An 18,423-nucleotide genomic window follows, 5' to 3' on the forward strand; every position below is an offset into this window, starting at 1 on the left:
CAGGCCAGATACCGTGCCTTTAAAATTTCTCCATATATAAATATGGCGTGCAATGGATGAGTGAATCAAAAGGTCTGAATTCAAGGATGTTATAGTGTTTAAAATCGATGTTAGTAGTATATAGATATGAAGTTGTGAGGTCGGGAGTCGATGTGTTTCTTGAAGTTGTGTAAATGATTTCAAAGAATTGTTTTGATTATATAAGTCTGATATGTTGTTGACTTTAAATTTTTTCCAGATAAACCAATTTAGCTCTTTTCCTTTAAATATAATCGCTGAGTTATTCCATAACGGAGCATTTAAATGTATATGGACATTACAGTTTATAATTTTATGTGCTTTTTGCCATGCTAATTGGGATGAATATATCATTGGATTGGAGGATGGGGAGAATTTAGGACTTTTAGTATAATAAATCGCCAAAGAAGTGGTAGTTTTCAATAAATGTTGTTCCAATTTGACCCATATAGGTATCTTATCTTTCTCAGATATCATGGAGGTCGAGTGAGATAATTGTTGTGCTATCCAGTAAGTTTCCAGGTGTGGGAGTCTAAGGCCACCTTTTAGGGAGGATGAGTGTAATTTCGCACCACTTATACGGGGGGTTTTCCCTCCCCAAATGAAACGGCTTATTAGAGAGGTTGTATTCTTAAAAAAAATCGAAGTAAGGGGGAGTGATAGCATGTTAAAAACATAATTAAATTTCAGAATTGTGTTCATTTTAATAATCTGCACTCTTCCCCATAATGACAGATTCAGTTGAGACCATCTAACAAAGTCTCTTTTAAGTTTGTCTATAATGGGGTTCAAATTATCCATCGCAATATTTTTTAGTCCTGTATTGAGAAGGATCCCAAGATATTTCAGTTGAGATGATTTCCAATTGAAAGGTAGATCCCCTAAAGTTGTTGAAGTGGTACAGGTGTTCATTGGCAAAGCTTCACATTTAGACCAGTTGATCTTATATCCAGAGAATGCCGAGAAGTGTGTTAATAAATCAATCAGAGCGTTAATTGAGGTATTTGGGTTGGATAATGTGAGTAGAATATCATCAGCATAATAAAAAGCTTTTATCTCACCGGATAAAGTAGCGATACCGTGTATATTGATATTTTGCCTGATTGCAATAGCTAAGGGTTCTAATGCTATGAGGAATAACAAGGGAGAGACAGGACATCCTTGACGGGTTCCACGTGAGATTTTAAAGTAGGGGGAAGTGAAGCCATTGCAAGTAATCGCAGCTGTAGGGGAGTTATACATTCCTTTAGCAAGCGTAATAAAATCTGGACCTATACCCATTCTATCCATGGTACGGAATAAATAACCCCATTCTACTCTATCAAATGCCTTTTCAGCGTCTAAGGATAAAAGGATATTTTTGTCTAGTTTATTACGTTGTTGCCATAACAGGTGCAGGATGGTTCGTAGATGGTTAGAGGAGGAACGCGATGGAACAAATCCTACTTGTGAGGGATGTATGAGAGACGTGATGACTGAATTTAATCTTGTCGCTAATATTTTGGCCAAGATTTTAATATCAGAATTTATTAAAGATATGGGTCTATAGCTGGAGCATTCCAAAGGGTCTTTATCGGGTTTAAGAAGTACTATAATGCGCGCTCTTAGAAATTCAGGTGGGAAGTGGCCTTTGATTAGAGATTCATTAAAAAAGGAGTGTAGAATTCGAATAATTTGAGTTTTTGTGATTTTATAGAATTCTATGGGGAAGCCATCTTCTCCCGGGGCTTTATTTGTAGCTAGACATTCAATAGCTTTAGCTATCTCTTCTATTGATATATGTTCTTCTAATCTTTGCTTCTGTTCTTGAGACAATCTTGGGATTTTTTATTTTTTAAAGAATTCATCTTCCACTAATGTATCTTCACAGTTCAAGGAGGTATAGAGTGTTTCATAGTATTGTTGAAATTGAGTTATTATATCCGTAGGTAGGGTAAGTAAGTCATTTGAAGAGTTCCTAATAGCAGAAATCGTTCTAGACGATTCTTGTTGGCGTAATTGATAAGCTAAAAGACGTCCTGCTTTCTCCCCCCTTTCATAATGACGTTGTCGTATCAGGAATAAGCATTTTTCAGCTTGAGAGGTATATAAATTATTAAGTCTAAACTTAACTGATAATAATTTTTTTAGAAGGATAGGTGATTCTGATTTATTATAATCTTTCGTAAGCGATTGAGCTTCTTGTTCCAATGAAATCCTCTCTGCGTTCAATTTTTTTTTAAGTAGATAAGAATCCCTCATAATCATTCCTCTAATGACAGCCTTGCCTGCACCCCATAATACGCTTGCATCTGTGACGGAATCTTTATTCTCATCTAGAAACTGATCCACGTGTTGACATAGATCTAGTTTAGCTTGTGGTGTTTTATACATTGAAGTATTAAATCTCCAATGAGTTCTAGGTGATTGAGTAAGTCCAATATTGATGTGCAGATCTATTAAATCATGATCAGATATACTACAAGGAGTAATTCCTGCATGTGAAATTGACTGTATCAATGTTGGTGATGTTAAAAAATAATCTATTCTAGAACGAATGGAGTGTGCACTGGATGTAAAAGTATAGTCTCTGTCATGCGGATGCAGTAAACGCCAAGGTTCTTGTAGAGCAAAGTCAACCATAAGATCTTTCAGGATATATCTGTCGGTGGAATGATGGGTATCTGGTTTACCAGATTTGTCAATAAATGGGTCTATTGTAACATTCCAGTCTCCACCAATCAGTACTTTGGTGGGTCCAAAAGATGAAAGTAATCTAGTAATTTTTTTAATAAATATCGTTTTGGAATCAGTAGGTGCATATATTGACCCTATAATCATATGGCAGTTTCTGACACGTATTTTAACGAATGCATATCTGCCTTCATCATCTGTCCAGGTTTGTAAGATTTTATATGGTAGGTTTCTATTGAAAAGGATAGCCACTCCACATTTCCGGATGGGTGTGGCGGTATCCATAGGATTTTTATGAGTTATATTGGTGTGTATTACTTGACCTATCCATTCTCTCTGCAGTTTCTCACTTTCTGATTCAGTAAGATGTGTTTCTTGTAATAAAGCAATATCTGGTTTTTGTTGGCCAAGGTAACTAATTATTTTTTTTCTCTTAATAAAGTGCGTCAAACCGTTAACATTTAAAGATACAACATTCAGAGGTTTTAACTTGTTAGAAGACATATTATAGCGATATCCAAAAATATTTAAAAAAAAAAAAAAAAAAAAATAGAAATATATAATGCCAATCTATGAAAGTGAATAAAAGAAGTAGAAAAGTTGAGAGAACAGAATATGAGGAGAGAAGAAAAAAAAAATTAGAATATTAGGATTATAGTTATGTAATTATATGAGATTTGAATCTTTAACCCAATATGGATTCGTTGAAAATGTAGTAACAGGAAAGTATCACTTATCAGAAGAGTTGTTTATTACTGAACTGTCCAACTTAATAGATAAGACAGTATGTACACTGAGTGATTGAACTTTAGTCAGGGGATAGAAGCCTGGAAGCTGTGAAAGGAAGATAGAGAAGAGGAAAAAAGGAGAGGGAACACTATTGTTAGGACACAGAGTATATTTTCCTACGTCATAGATATAACAAATCACCCCTCTAGGATTAATATACTGAACTTTACTCATGGTTTGATGGGAGATCTGGATTTGTCTCTTGGGTGATTTTTTTTCCATGCCTTAAATTTACCACCATGTGTCCACTGTCGCTGCACAGGTATCCATTCACCTTGATCTGTATCCTCTGCAGAGATAGAAGGTGTAGGTTCTATAATGTCTGTATTTGAGGTAGATTTGTGTTCCATTTCAGTGTCTTTATCATCAAGGTCATTCAAAAAGGATTCTAGATCGTGAGGGTCAAAATATTCTTTAGTTTTCCCTTGAAAAGTCACAATCATGGTGGCAGGTTCCAAAAGGCCATATTTGATCTCTCTTTTCTTTAACCTAGTACGTAAATTTAGAAATTGTTTCCTTTTGAAATTTGTAGGTGCAGAAAAATCTGCTGTAATTATTATCTGGGATGAGTCATATTCATAAGGACCATGTTTTTTGGCGGCCATTATGATTTGACGAGCCTGTTGATAATGTAAACAGCATGCCAAAACATGTCTAGGTCTCGTAGATGATGTGATTCCACGTGAACGTACACGGTGCGCTCTTTGAAAGTCAAGTGGCTGTGAAAAGGTAATTTTCGTTAAGGTCGGAAGAAAAGTGGTCAAGAAGTCCAAAATATTGTCCTTTTCTATTTGTTCCGGAAGACCAATTATACGTAGATTATTCCTTCTGCTTCGGTCTTCTAACTCAATCACTTTTTGTTGCAGGTATCCAATATCTTGACTATTGTCAGGTATCTTGTCGATGAGGTTTTCAACAGCCGAGAGGCGAGCATCCGTTGATTGCATATTAATCTGGAATTTTACAACTTCATTCCTCAGTCCTTGGACTTCCATGGTATTAGTGGATACTGTGTGTTCCAAAGAGGAAATGGACGATCTTATGGCTAGAAGTTCTTTCAGGATAGCATCCATATTCGTTGTAGATGCAGCAGCGGATTCAGCCATTATGTGCTGTGAGTTTGCAATCTCTGGTACAGCTTGTAAGGCTGCGCTATATGATAGTTGACGCACAACTTTAGGATCTGACATGTATGATAACTATTACGTTCCAGAAACTTATTTATGATTGGTATCAAAGTTGCCTTGAAAAGGTAAAGCCCACTGTGTAGTGTCTTCAATGAGAAAAGAGAGCAAGATTTTTCCAGATTTAGTTTGTAAGTTCAATATGAGTTGTACTTTTGATGTGTAGCCCCATATATTTGACGGAGCATTACTGTTGGGAAGGGAGAAAAAAAATAAAAAATACGAGGTTGCTTGGGCAACGCTTTGTGTCACGTTTGAATAAAGAACCGATATATCATTTGTTGATAACGAGTCTGGAGTGGATTTTATTTTTGCAAAGTTTAATCGTCATGTAGATTTTATGATTTACTACACTACAGTAGTATTGTTTAAATTGTAGAAACTGAACAAGTAACTTTGTTGATTTTTAATGCAGTCTTAGTACACTTTTTCTCTGGAGAAGAGATCAATGAAGGAAAAAAAAAAAAAATAAATGGGAAAAACTGAATCCTTTATACAATCACCCAAGTAGATGTCGACTGCAGATGCTGAAATTAAGAAGAGCACTTATATTCAATGTCCGAACATTTTAGTAACCTTCCAGGGTGAGAGAGAAAGTCTCAGGCATATAAGTCCACGTTATTCGTTTCGTTTTTATAAGCTTTAAATTATATCTTTTCCCCTTGTTCCTTCGTTTCTATCTTCATCTCCTTGTTTTTCGTTTTTCTTCTCCTTCCTTTTAAAAAAAAAAAAGTGAAGTAGTATTGTCATACAAATAAACAAGTTCAGAGTGTGTGCTTCTTACTTATTTAACGATATCTGGTGCATCGTGGTTGCATTATCCAAAAGTTATGGCTCGGAAAGTTACATTGCATGTCTGAATTTCCTTTCGTGACTTTCGATTTGAAGGGAGCGTCGTTCAAGTCCACATTTCCCCCTATTGTATACTGTGCACTGTATATTTTAAGATTTTTTGCATTATGGGGTTAGCGTGGAGTGCACAACCGATGATAGCTAGATGGCAAGCATTATTGTTATTGAAGAATGCAAAGAAAGAAATACCGTTTTGTCTTGGTGCTCCTGTCTTGGTGCTCCGATTTCCTTATCTTTGTTTCCAAGGGAGCATCAATAAACTCCACAGCAGTAAAGGCTGTGCATGCAGACTTCGATCAAAGTGAAGATAAGGCGAGTCTTATTTAAATTTTCCAGCTTCAGTAGTTTCCTGTGGGGTTCCGATGATCTATTTTTGGCTTTTTTGTGTAGTTTGACGGGGAAAAAGCATGTTTAGTCCCCTTCCTTCTCTCCGTTCTGTCCGGCTCTAGAATTGAGCCGCCATCTTCCTCGGCACTTGGCTTCGCCCCCCTTTCCAGTCGTTCTCAGTTACTCACAGTTCCCTTCTGTGTTCCTTTCTGATGGACGTAGGTAAACAACATCAGGGGGTCACTTACTGAACTTTAAAAATCCAGCCGGATCTTTGTGTCCTTGTAAAACATTGTTTCCTTTCTGATCTCACCAAAATTGTTACTTATCTCTCCATAATGCTAAAGCAGTCCACACTATGGGCCCAATTATGAGTCTGGCGGTCACATTAAAACCCTTTCGGTCGGCCGACAGGGAACCACCAGCTCTGCCAGGGTCTGGAGATGACAAGCAGCGCTCTCCTGGGGATTATGACCCCCTCCTCCACCATCGGTTTCATGGCGGTACCACAGCCATGAAAATGCTTGTGGAGAACAGGTGGAGGGGGCCCCAGGGGGGCCCATGCACTTGGCATGGGCAGTGCAGGGTCCCCCATAGCCAGCACCCTCGTAATGTTCACTGTCTTCTTTGCAGACAGTGAACATTGCAAGGGTGCTGGTGCACCCTGCACCCTACTGCATTGCCGCCGGCTCTATTACGAGCCGGAGACAATGCTGTAAGCTGTTTTCTGCTAGCCCAGTGAGAGTAATCTCAGGTTTCTGCCCGCTGACCTAGCAGGAAACTCTTAATGGAGCTGGCGTGGTGGTAGCCAGTATTGCGGCAACCTCCCCGTCAGAAGTTCAATCAGCCTCTATATGTATATACTGATACATATCCTATCACACAGTATTATAAGACAAATATGCTTTTTTATCAAATCACTGTTAAAGTATCTGGCGTTGTACCCTGCACTACGATTACGTGAACAAACTTTGTGTGATAGAGAGCACATGGATATTTTTACACTTCTGTCACATGTATGGAACCCCCGTTGAAATGAACACCTGCCAATCATTTCTGTGTGTGACATTAATTATTTGAGCAGCCAACATTTATTTACATTTCTATTTAAGATTCACACAATAACAGGGCATAAGTACAGGTAGTCACGAAGAATGAGTCCAGGCCTAGCTGCTTCAACTCTCTATTATATGGTACAGTTCCACATTCCTTCGGGTGAGTTCTATTACATACAGATAGCTCCTTTTCTTTATGCTTTTAGGTTTGATAGAAGAGAGTTAAGCATTAGGCAAAGGTAGATAGACATAAGCTGTGGCCTGATGGATCCGTAGGTATTTGGGAGGCATTACAGTATGAATTGGTTGCTTGTGAAAGGCTGAGATATGAGAGCACTGACTCTTAAAATTCCTTAGAGTGATATAGGTTTATGACCCCACCAACAAGTTTATCTTCGATCCAAAAAGTCAAACCTATTCAATTTCCAAACTTATAAGTATTCATATAGTCCTTATCCTACCAAGCCTTACATTTACCCCGGAGAAGTCATGTTGAAGTGCAGTAACATGTCTGGAATCTCCATCTGAGGAAAGCAGAATCATGCTGTGTTTCATTTTGCATTGCCTTGAAGGTACATCCAGGCGGCTACCTCCCCAAAGGACATTGTGATCTTGGTAGATGTCAGTGGCAGCATGAAAGGCCTGAGGATGACTATCGCTAAACACACCATCACGACAATCCTGGACACACTAGGAGAGAATGACTTTGTCAACGTCATTGCGGTAAACTTTGATTTTGAAAATAAGTTTAGAGTCATAGAAAATACTAAGGATTCAGTGATGTGCTTTCGGTGATATAGGCTAGCTAGCTTAATGTTTGTATTCATTTTCTATGATGCTAACTGTAAGAGATGCTATGTATTCAGTTTTCAGCAACCCTTGTTTTATTAAACTTTAGCATCATGTACAATCAATTGTAAATTAATTTCGCCATCTGGTAATACTTGATAGATGTATTGCCACGAAATTACCAGGTGTGTGTGCATATATGTATTAGTCTGTTTGCATAGTGCCATGTCCAGGAACTACCTACACTTAATTACCAGCGCCAAGTTTATAAATAGTCAATGTTTTATCATATCTGCAAAGAAATTATTCGAACTTTATATATAGTTGTCAGGTGTTAGCAAAGGCATAAATCAATGAGACTCCCTTAAATGTGCCTGCTTGTATGCACAAGGTCGACAGCAACGACTGACCATATTTAAGCTTTCTTTATGCAGCTACCCTGTGTTTTGTTTTATTTCCCTTAGAATTAAATATTCATGTTGGACTCAAATCAGAATGTGAAAATCCCAAATATGTAATTTTGTAGGTAGATGCCTTGTGCCCCAGCCACCTCAAGTCAGCTCTCCTGCCTCCCACTCTCCTGCCTACCTCCTGGCACTCCCTGCATTTCGATTGTTTTTAATTCTGTTTTCTCACCTTTTACTTCGGGTAGTGTCCACACACCACAGCGGCTTCCAGCCATTGTTCGGGTCCACCTCCATGCTCTGCCTCCCCCAAAGACCTACTTAATGGCGGCCACAACGCGACCCCATTGAATAGGTGCCTGGTGGCCCAACCGCCTCAGGTCCCGTCTCCTGCCTGCCTCCTAGGGCTCCTAGCTCTCTCTCCATTTTATAAAATTTTGTTTTCTCACTTTTGCTTCAGGTAAAGCCCATACGCCACAGCAGCTTCCTGGCGTTTTTTTACCCCACCTCCCAAGCTCCTCTGCCCCCTGGACCTACTTAATAGCAGCCGCAGCGTGACCCCATTGAAAAGGTGCCTTATTCCCCAGCCTCCTCAGGTCTGTGTTCCTGTGTCCTGCTCTCCTACCTGTCTCCTAGTGCTTGCTGCATTTTGATTTTGTTTTTTTCTCATTGTGTTTTCTCATTTTTTGCTTTGGGGCTCATCGCTGTGTTTTGATCCCACCTCCTGAGCTCCGCCTCCCCCTGGACCTACTTATTTGTCGCCTCTTCAGATCCGCTCTCCTGCATCCTGCTCTCCTGCCTGCCCCCTAGCGATCCTATTTATCATTGCATTTTGATTTTTTAAAAATTTAGTTTTCTCACTTTTTGTTTCGGGTGCTGCCTGGACACCACAGCAGCTTCCCACCATTTTTTGGTCTCACCCCCTGAGCTCCACGTCCCCCCAGGACTTACCTAATGGTGGCTGCAGCGCAAACCCATTGAGTAGGTGCCTGGCGCCCCAGCCTCCTGAGGTCCGATCTCCTACCTTCCACTCTGCTGCTTGTCTCCTAGCGCTTGCTGCATTTTGATTTTGTTTTTTTTTAAAACATTTCTCACCTTTTGCTTTGGGTGCTGTCCCCATGCCACAGCCTATTCCTCCATTTTTTGACACCGCCTCCTGAGCTTCACCTCCCCCAGGACCTACTAAGTGGATGCCCACAGCTAATGTGCAGCCAGCGCTCCAAAGACAAGCCATCTGTGCCTCTACACTCCTGGACCGTGCCCAATACCAGAAACCCTGGGCCCTCCACCACCCACAGCTACTCCTCTGCAGAACTCTATTGCCTGAACCCCAGATGTATGTGTTTGTTTTTATTCATTCTTTTAATCCATGCCACTACCATCTATTTTTGTCAGCGCCCTTTACTGCAAACTACTGCAGATGTAAAGTTGTCCATTGATTGCATGCTGCACCCAACACGACGGTTGGGCCTATTTTTCATGCTCACACTGCCACTTCTCATCCCACCCACACCCTAGCCAACCGCATGCACCTTGCTCCACTCCAGACCACCACACCCACACACACACCATCCCACCATCCACCACCAACCACTGGCATACATTCTACTCAACACCCTCTCCCTCATCAAATACACCACAGACGTTTGGGACCTCATCCACACACACACACACACACACCTGACCTCATCTACCTCACAGAAACATCGCTCAACCTGTCATCCACCCCAGACATCACCAGCGCCATCCCAGCAGGTTACATGATCCTGCACCAAGATAGAACTTCAAAACCTGGAGGAGGTGTCACAGTAATCCGCAAAGACAACCAATCCACCAACAACCCAGATACCAGCTTCATAGAGCACCTCAACGTCAAGATCCAAATGGACACCAAGTCAACCACTAAGGGAATCCTCACCTACCGACCACCGGGCCCATGTCAGAATTTCAGCAACCTCATCACTGACCTCATCACCCTCGCTGCCATAAGGTTCAAAAACATTCTCCTTCTCTGGAACCTTAACTTCCATCTGGACCTCACCACAACCCCAACACCTCCGATCGGCTGGAGAACCTACTCAATGTCGGCCTCATGCAGCTTGTGACTGGCCCCACTCACACACCAGGCCACACACTGGACCCCATCTTTTTCACCTGCAACACAGCCAAAGTCAACCACACCCTCCTGCTCACCTGGACGGACTACTTCATCATGCATTTTAACATCTTCACCCTCTGCACACGCTGACAGTGACATCCCCCTCCCAGGACTGCAATTGGGAAAACATCATAACAACAAGCATGGATCAACACCTTCAATCTACACCATCCCGCTTTCTCTGCCGACAGAAATGCCCAGTGCTTCAACGAATGGCCTACCAACTGCGCAAACAGCCTCGTACACCAAGGCCAGCAAAAACAGGGAAACCTGAAAACATGCAAACTGGTACACATACACCCTCTGTAACTTCAGGAGCACTACAGACAGCTGGAAAGGAAGCTGTGATCCTCTTAAAAGTCCACAGACTGGAGCACCTACAAGTACGAGCTCAGATCCTACCACAAAAGAGCTGATAGAGGCCAAGAAGAGGGCCTTGTCCCAGAGAAATGAAGCCAGCAACAACAACTCGAAAGAAGTCTTCACAATCATCAAAGAATTCACCCACCCCACAGCCACAAACAACTAATTCACCCTGTCATGGGACCTCTGCAACCAAATCTCAGACTTCTTCCACAAGAGACTCTCCAGCATATACATGAACTTCAACCCTTCACCTCTGCCCACAACCCTTCTTTATGGACCTCATGCCCTCACCACAGGAGCACCAAATATCTCTAACTGGACCCCATTGACCACAGAAGAAATCACAATGATCATACATCCACCCACTCAGGTGCCACCATGGATCCGTGCCCGCACTACCTTTTAATGGCAGCATCACAATAAGCTTGATACTACAGTCCATCATCGACACATCCATCGCCACAGCTACATTTCTGGATGCCCTGAAACATACAAATGTCACCCTTCTCCTCAAGAAACCATCCACAGACCCGGAAGTTCTCAGCAACTATCGACCCATCTCTTTGCTTCCCTTCCCCAGAAAAATCTTGGATAAAGCCATCAACAGCCAGCTTTCCTGATACATTGAACAACACAAACTCCTTGACAACAACAATAAGGACTTTGCAGCAACCATATCACTGAGATAGCCCTCATCACTGCAATGGATGACATTTGCACCATCATTGACAAAGGACACTCCCCAGCCCTATTTCTGCTTGACCTTTCCTACGCTTTCAACACGGTCTCTGACTACACACTCATCACTAGACTCCACGACAGGCAGGAATCCAACAACCAGCTGTCTAATGGTTTCACTTCTTCCAGTCCGGAAGAACGCAAAGTGTCAGGCTACCGTCTTTCACCTCTGAACCCAAAGATGTCATCTGCGGAGTCCCACAGGGGTCATCCCTCAGCCCCATCCATTTAAACATTGACCTTGCGCCCCTAGCGAAGATCAACAGCTCCCATTGACTCAACATCATATTTTATGCCGATTACACACAAATCATCCTGTCCCTCTCAGAAGACCCCCATCAAGACCAAAAACAACTTCAAATGCTGCATGACAGAAGTCGCCACCTAGATGCACACCAACTCCCCGAAACTCAACTCTGACAAAACGGAAGTCCTGATTTTCAGACCCAACACCACCTGGAACACCACCGACCTGACGGCCCACCAAATCGGAACCCACTCCAACACCCATCGAAACTTGGGCATCATTTCCATTATACCCCCAAATCGACCCCGTCGCATCCCCCTGCTTCATCATCCTCCGCATGCTCAGAAAGATCAGTAATTGGCTACTCCTGGGCACCAGAAAGTCCATCACCCATGCTCTGATCACGAACAGTTTAACTATAGCAAAGCCCTCTCTTACAGAGTACCCACCAACCTCACACACAACCTCCAAACCATCCAAAACATTGCCGCAAGACTGATTTTCAATCTACCCCACTGCACCCACTGCACCCACAGCACGCCTCACCTCCGGGAAGTCCACTGGCTCCATGTCCAGAAATGCTGCAACTTCACGATACTCACCCTCGCCTACTAGGCTCTGCCTCAGAATGGACCCACCTACCACAACCGCAATCTGGACTTCCACCAGCCAACTGGCAACCTCTGATCTACCTCGCTGTCACTTGCACACATTCCCTGCATTTGCAGATGTAGGGCTGGAGGCCGCTCATACACCTATCTAGCAACAAAGAGATGGAAAGCCCTTCACCAAGACATCAGAACAGCCACCACGCTTATAACATTCCTCAAGAAACTGAAGACCTGGCTCTTCAAATGATGGGCCAACCCTTTTGCACTCACTCAGCGAAATAGACCCTCACAGGTGATTAGACCGTGCTTTACAAATCCTTTTACATTGCATTGCATTACATTTTTGCATAGGACATACATACAGTGTGGTGTCAAAAGGTTCCAGTTTAGTGTCATAATAACCAGATATGGTTCATTCATTAAAATAAGACGTTTAGTTTTACTGTTTTTAGAGAACATTTTGCTTATGTTTTACTATGTAAGCTATGTTTTATAGATAATTGATCAAAGCATTAACCGATTGAGTCATGCCTTCATAAACGATTGAGCATTATCCAAGGTATGAATTATAGAAACTATTTGTTTTATGGTTATGCACACAGTAAGGAATTTCTAAGTCATTGGCTGGTCAGAAATGTTCACTGCAATTGAGGTTTTTTCCTTTCTCCTCTCTGTTAGCTAACATTGTCACCTCTCCTATTCTGGTTTCATTCTGCGGCATGGCCATTGGGCAAGTGGGCCAGTGACTGATTTGCCTTCTGTGTGAAAGGATGGGCAAGACTGCCACAATGGTGACTAAGGGGATATAATGCCCCAGTACATAGTTTTTGAGGGCATTGCAGTCAGGGTCAGACGGGCCTATAGGGCATTCTGGCAGTGCTAGAAGGATACTCTGACAGATCAGTGACTGTGCCAGTTTTTTAGCTGTTTGAGGGGCTTTCCAGTATGATGGGCCAGTCTTTACTGTTGGCTTCCTTAATGTTACCACAGACATTGACTACAGCAAGTACAAATGCATGCACTCTGCCATATTTTGACAAACATCTATAGATCGTGTCTTTACAAGGTCAAAACTGCCTCACTCCTCAGCCAGTTCTCAGAATGTGGACCACATTTCCAGCTATCTGATTTGTTAATCAGGGCCACTTTTATTTTGGTGCTCGGGCCTATTGTCTAGCCCAGTCTGACCCTGCTTGCAATCTTTCAGTAAAATGTATTTGAGGATTTTAATTATTAGCAAGATTGTTGTCTTCACTACTAAGAGAGTTTTCATGGCCATAATGGCACCGCCCAAAAAAGGAAGAAGCATGGAGAGACCCCCTAGTGCTTTGGCCCCAGGTGGTCGCAATACCGTTTGACAAGACCTGTGATAAACATTATTGTAATTTGAAAGTTAGTATTACTACACATCACTAATCAGCACATTTATGTTGAAAAACTATTTATGTGCATCCTGTTTGTCTCTGTCATTGCTTGTGAAATGTTTACATCACCCAAAATTAGAGAACTAGAGAGACATAAGGAGGCTGCATAGGACCTGGGCTTTTGTGTGCTTTTCTCCCTATACTTAGTGTATAAATATTTTTTTTCATAGTGATATTATTGTAACGCTAAAAACACAAAAACTAGCTTTTGGATTCTACACTACATGTAGGGTTCATGTCTTCTTGACAAGCCTATTTATGATTGTTTGTAACTTTATTCTGAGTGTGATTGCATGATACGTCTGTGTCACCCGACATATCATGTCTCAGTCCTGACATATTTTTATAAAGCTTTGTAATGTGATCTTTACTCAACATACACACACACACAGTACTACTTAACCACTGCCATATCATGTCTCAGTCCTGACATATTTTTATAAAGCTTTGTAATGTGATCTTTACTCAACACACACACACACACACAGTACTACTTAATCACTGCATTCAATCATCATATAGAGACTGCTAACAATATCACTTCTGTGGATAAGTCATCCAAAGACGTACACTCTTGAATTGTACAATATTCAATATGACATTCAACTAGTTGTTTCCTGGCGTGGTTCTCCCCTAGCCTCCTGTTTTGCTGACTTTGTTTTTGTTGGCTTTATGACTCTGTGCACTTTACCAATGCTAACTAGTGCTAAAGTGCTTGTGCTCTCTCCTTTAAACATGGTAGAATTGTCTTATACCCAATTGGCACATGTAATTTACTTGTAAATCTCTATTAATGTGGTACCCCTTTGTACCCAGGGCCTGTAAATTAAATACTAGTATAGGGTCTACAGCAATTAAGTAGCCCTTTAAACATGTCTGTCTCAGGTTTGCCATTTCAGCCTGTGTTTGCAGTTTTAAAACTGCCATTTCGTCTTGGCAAAATAAACCTTTTGTAGGCCCAAATCCCCCTTTTTTTAAACATATAGGTCTCCCCTAAGGTAGGACCTTAGCAGCCCATATTGCAGGGTGTAGTGCATTTAAAAAGTAAGACATCTACTTTTATGTTTTACTTGTCCTAGTAGTGAAAAAAAGAACATTCACTTTCACTACCACAAGGCCTAAATCACCCATAGGATAACATTGGAGTTACCTTATTGCATTCAATAAGCTGTAACTTCCAATTGGGAGCAGGTAGACAGATCAGGTTTGGTGTCTAAATAATTGTAATTGAAAACCCTATTTAATGGTGAAGTTTGGGTTATGTCACAATTCTGAAAATGCTGCTGTTAGTTGGCATTTTCGTGTCTTAACAAATTTGGTGTCTGCAGCCTGATCCTGGATCACATGACTAGGTGTGGCGGTCAGTTGGACATTGTGTATTGCTCCCAGACAGTGAGACAAAGGTAAGATGGGTGTTGGCAGGATGGCCCACTCTATGTTAACAAAGGGGAGGAGCTGTTGCCTACCACACTTGCACATCACAAAGGTTTGGTTTAAGCACTCCCACAAAGGGGTTGTCCCTGGGCTTTTGTGACCTCAGACAAGCTGGGACCAGGACAAGGAGGAAAGGGATGCCTGACACCTCAGGGAGGTGGAAACCTCTAGAGGGTTCCTCTACTGGGTGAGAAGGACTGGACCTGCATCTCCAAACCCAGAACATCTGAGTGACTCCAAGGGCTAGTTGGCTGGCCTCCTGATCCAACAGAATTCTCAAGGAGAGAACAAGCTTTCAACAAACTTGAGCCCAGCACCTGGACTCTGCATCAGTGACTCCTGTCCTCCCAAGTGGTGCCACCCCAGTCCTGTACCCTTGGAAGTGGGACTAAAGGTGCTCTGCCAGCCCATCTATGAATTCAGCAGAACCAATGCATCTCCCTTGTGGTGCATCTCCCACAGGACTGGCCTATCACCTTTGCTGCTTGAAACATCACCCTCTGAACCAATGCATTGCGGAACCACCACAGTGCATCTCCACCAAAGGACATTGCCTCGCCCAAGGTAGCCCATCAGAACCGTTGCTGCATGACACATCTCCATGCAAGAACATTGCCTCGCTCAATGCAGCCCATCGGAACCTCTACTGCATGACGCTCCACCACGCCAAGACATCGAATTGCACTTTGCAGCTCACTAAACCACCGTTACGAGACACATCTCATTGTCCGAACCTCACATCACCCCTACTGTGCGATGCATCCTGAACGCGGGACTCTGCATCTTTTCACAACCAGGATTAAGGTACTGTGTTCAGTGGGCCTAAATGGGTCCCTGTAGCAGGTGCGCTCAATAGCGGTCGGCCTGAACTTGTGACTTTGCCTGGTTTATCACGACCAGATGACCACACTATTTTCACTTAAATCTTTAAAATTACATAGCTCCATATCGCTGGTCCTACTAATTGGATTCTTGCCATTTTGGTCTTGATTTATTTATTCAATTTTTCTCATTTTGTTCTAAATTGGTGTGGGATTTTTCTTGTGTTGTGGTTGCACTTAATTCTGTTTGAAGCTTCATAAATACTTTACACATTGCTTCTAAGTTATGCCTGACTGAGGGTTGAGCACAGGTTAATTTGGATCCTGCTTGTGACTTCACCCTGACTAGCAGTGTGGTTGCTGCATAAGGTTTCACCACTAAGATAGCAACGCAGTATCTAACAGCATGCCTACTATTTGATGATGTTAATAAATGGGAACAAAAGCAGAATCTGTCCCTGTGTGACATTAGTTGGTGAAAACGACAAGCTATAGTTTGAATAGTTAGAATGGTTTTCGACCTTTCAATACATTATACACATTAGCATGAGATGCAATTTGTGTGATATGATAAAAGGTTGGAAACCATTCTACCATGGTGCCAGTTTTTGCATAAAAGAGCACAAATCACTTTTAGCACATTGTTTGTGTTGTTGACCACTATTGTAAAACGTGTACAGACAAGCAGGTCTCACCAGGATCAAGGCTGAAATGTGTTAATGTATAGTGAGTGCTATGGTGCACAACCGTCACCAAACAAAAATGAATCCACCAGCAATTATATATGTGTGTTTATGTATGTATATAATTATTACAATTATTTTACATTTGTTAGATGTAGAATTATTTACATTGATTCAACACATAACTTTTAACAACATTTATTAAATAGTAACTAAAAACCAAAATGTTACTGAGAGAGGGAATGTTTTAAAGTATTCTTTTAGAAATATTATTTAATCATTAAATAGATATATTCAAAATAAGTAGTGATATTGATAATCCTTATTGCTTGATTAATAAAAAAAATCTTTGCAATATAATAAATGATAAAACACCCATGCTAGGCAGATAAAACCAATAACATAGTTCATGGGAAAATAACTTTAAACCCACTAAAAACTGTGGGTGTGAAAATTAGGTCAGGAAGAGTTAAAGACCCAAGTAGAGTATGACCAGTAATACCCATCTAAGCTGCGAAAACAATACTCATTTGCATTCTGAAATAGTACGATAAAAATCATTTAAAATACGGAAGATGGTTTTTAAAATCTAGTTTTGTGAAGATCTTTAAATGGGCTGAGGTAGTGCAAATTAAGATGCATTTGGGGCCTGGGTGTGGATACTCATAGCATAAAAATAAAGGCACCAGAAAATAGGAAACATAGATACTTAAAATCCTTTGCTGCCTTAATCATGGCAAATGTCAAGGCCTGTAAGTCTCGGGATGCTGAGAGAAAGTACTAAAATCAGTGTCCGACAGAGAACCGCTTCTTCCTGGTTGCTGCTACTCAGTCAATTGCCCGGACTCGGGACCTAGCCAGCTTCCTAGAAAACAATAGTAAATTCTTTACTCCCCTGCAACAGTATGAAATCGACTTGCCATTTAGCCAACTAATTGCTGCCTGTCTACAGGAGTGAACATTGGGAAGTAAAAAATTATGTTTTAACAACTTTCTTCTTTCTTCTCCCAAGGCAGACAGGTGCAGAAAACGTGCAATAGGGTTCCTCGGTTATAACCATATAATCGGCAGTTTTGATCAGGAAACTGTTTTTTCCAAAGGGAGCATGTGTCTTTGGTGTCGAAGAACCCCAAATGAAATAGCAAGAGCTGATGTTTCATATGAGCAGAAAAATGTTCTGATAGGTTTCCTTGGGGAGACAATGTCAAGTAAGACCTCAGATCAGACCAGGCATGCCATCTTTTAGCCAAGGAGTCCTTGTCTGTTATGAGTTGTAAAGTGCGGACAGAAATGTTTACAGATTTGTTGAAAGTAGCCTTCCCCATATTGGATCTCCAGGCGTCTTCCATGCCCAAGACTTGGATTACCTGATTTAAGTAGTTTCCCCAGGTTCCTTTTCAATTACTAATTTGTTGAGACTTAACTTCTTGCCAGCAGGAGTTGTTTATAGAAGTGTTGTCTCCGACACGTAGCCTCCAAGAAACTTTGAGAAACGCTCCCTTACACTGAAAAACCTGATTTTTTAGGCCATACCTGGGCCAAGGATGCACTTTTTGGAATGTTAAAGACTACCTTATATACTTTTATTTGGCTTTTATTTAATGGAAGGATCTCCTGGCCCTGCAAGACTTCAGTGCCGTAAGAAACTGCAGGAAGCAATTGAGCTGACATGACTTTGAGAAGGTGAGACAAATTGGAGCAATCTAATTTCTTCTTAAGCAGTTTAAAGCTATACGTTATTGAGTGAACTTTTGCCTGAATTGCAAGCAACTGATGCTTTCATATCAGTCGAGGTTACAGATGAACTCCTAGGTATTTGTATGACTGCACTACCTCCACTTTTTGTCCTC

General features: G+C 41.5%; 1 protein-coding gene across 1 annotated transcript in view; it reads left to right on the plus strand.

The window, feature by feature from the left end:
• CACNA2D4 (calcium voltage-gated channel auxiliary subunit alpha2delta 4) overlaps positions 1-18,423 on the plus strand; it is an 861,469-nt gene that overhangs the window by 284,470 nt on the left and 558,576 nt on the right. Inside the window, exon 8 of the mRNA XM_069228087.1 lies at positions 7,471-7,621. Coding sequence (XP_069084188.1) covers positions 7,471-7,621 — 151 coding nt within the window. The remainder of the gene's footprint in view (positions 1-7,470; positions 7,622-18,423) is intronic.

Source organism: Pleurodeles waltl, chromosome 4_1 (genome assembly GCF_031143425.1).
Source record: "Pleurodeles waltl isolate 20211129_DDA chromosome 4_1, aPleWal1.hap1.20221129, whole genome shotgun sequence".
Classification (NCBI taxonomy): domain Eukaryota; kingdom Metazoa; phylum Chordata; class Amphibia; order Caudata; family Salamandridae; genus Pleurodeles; species Pleurodeles waltl.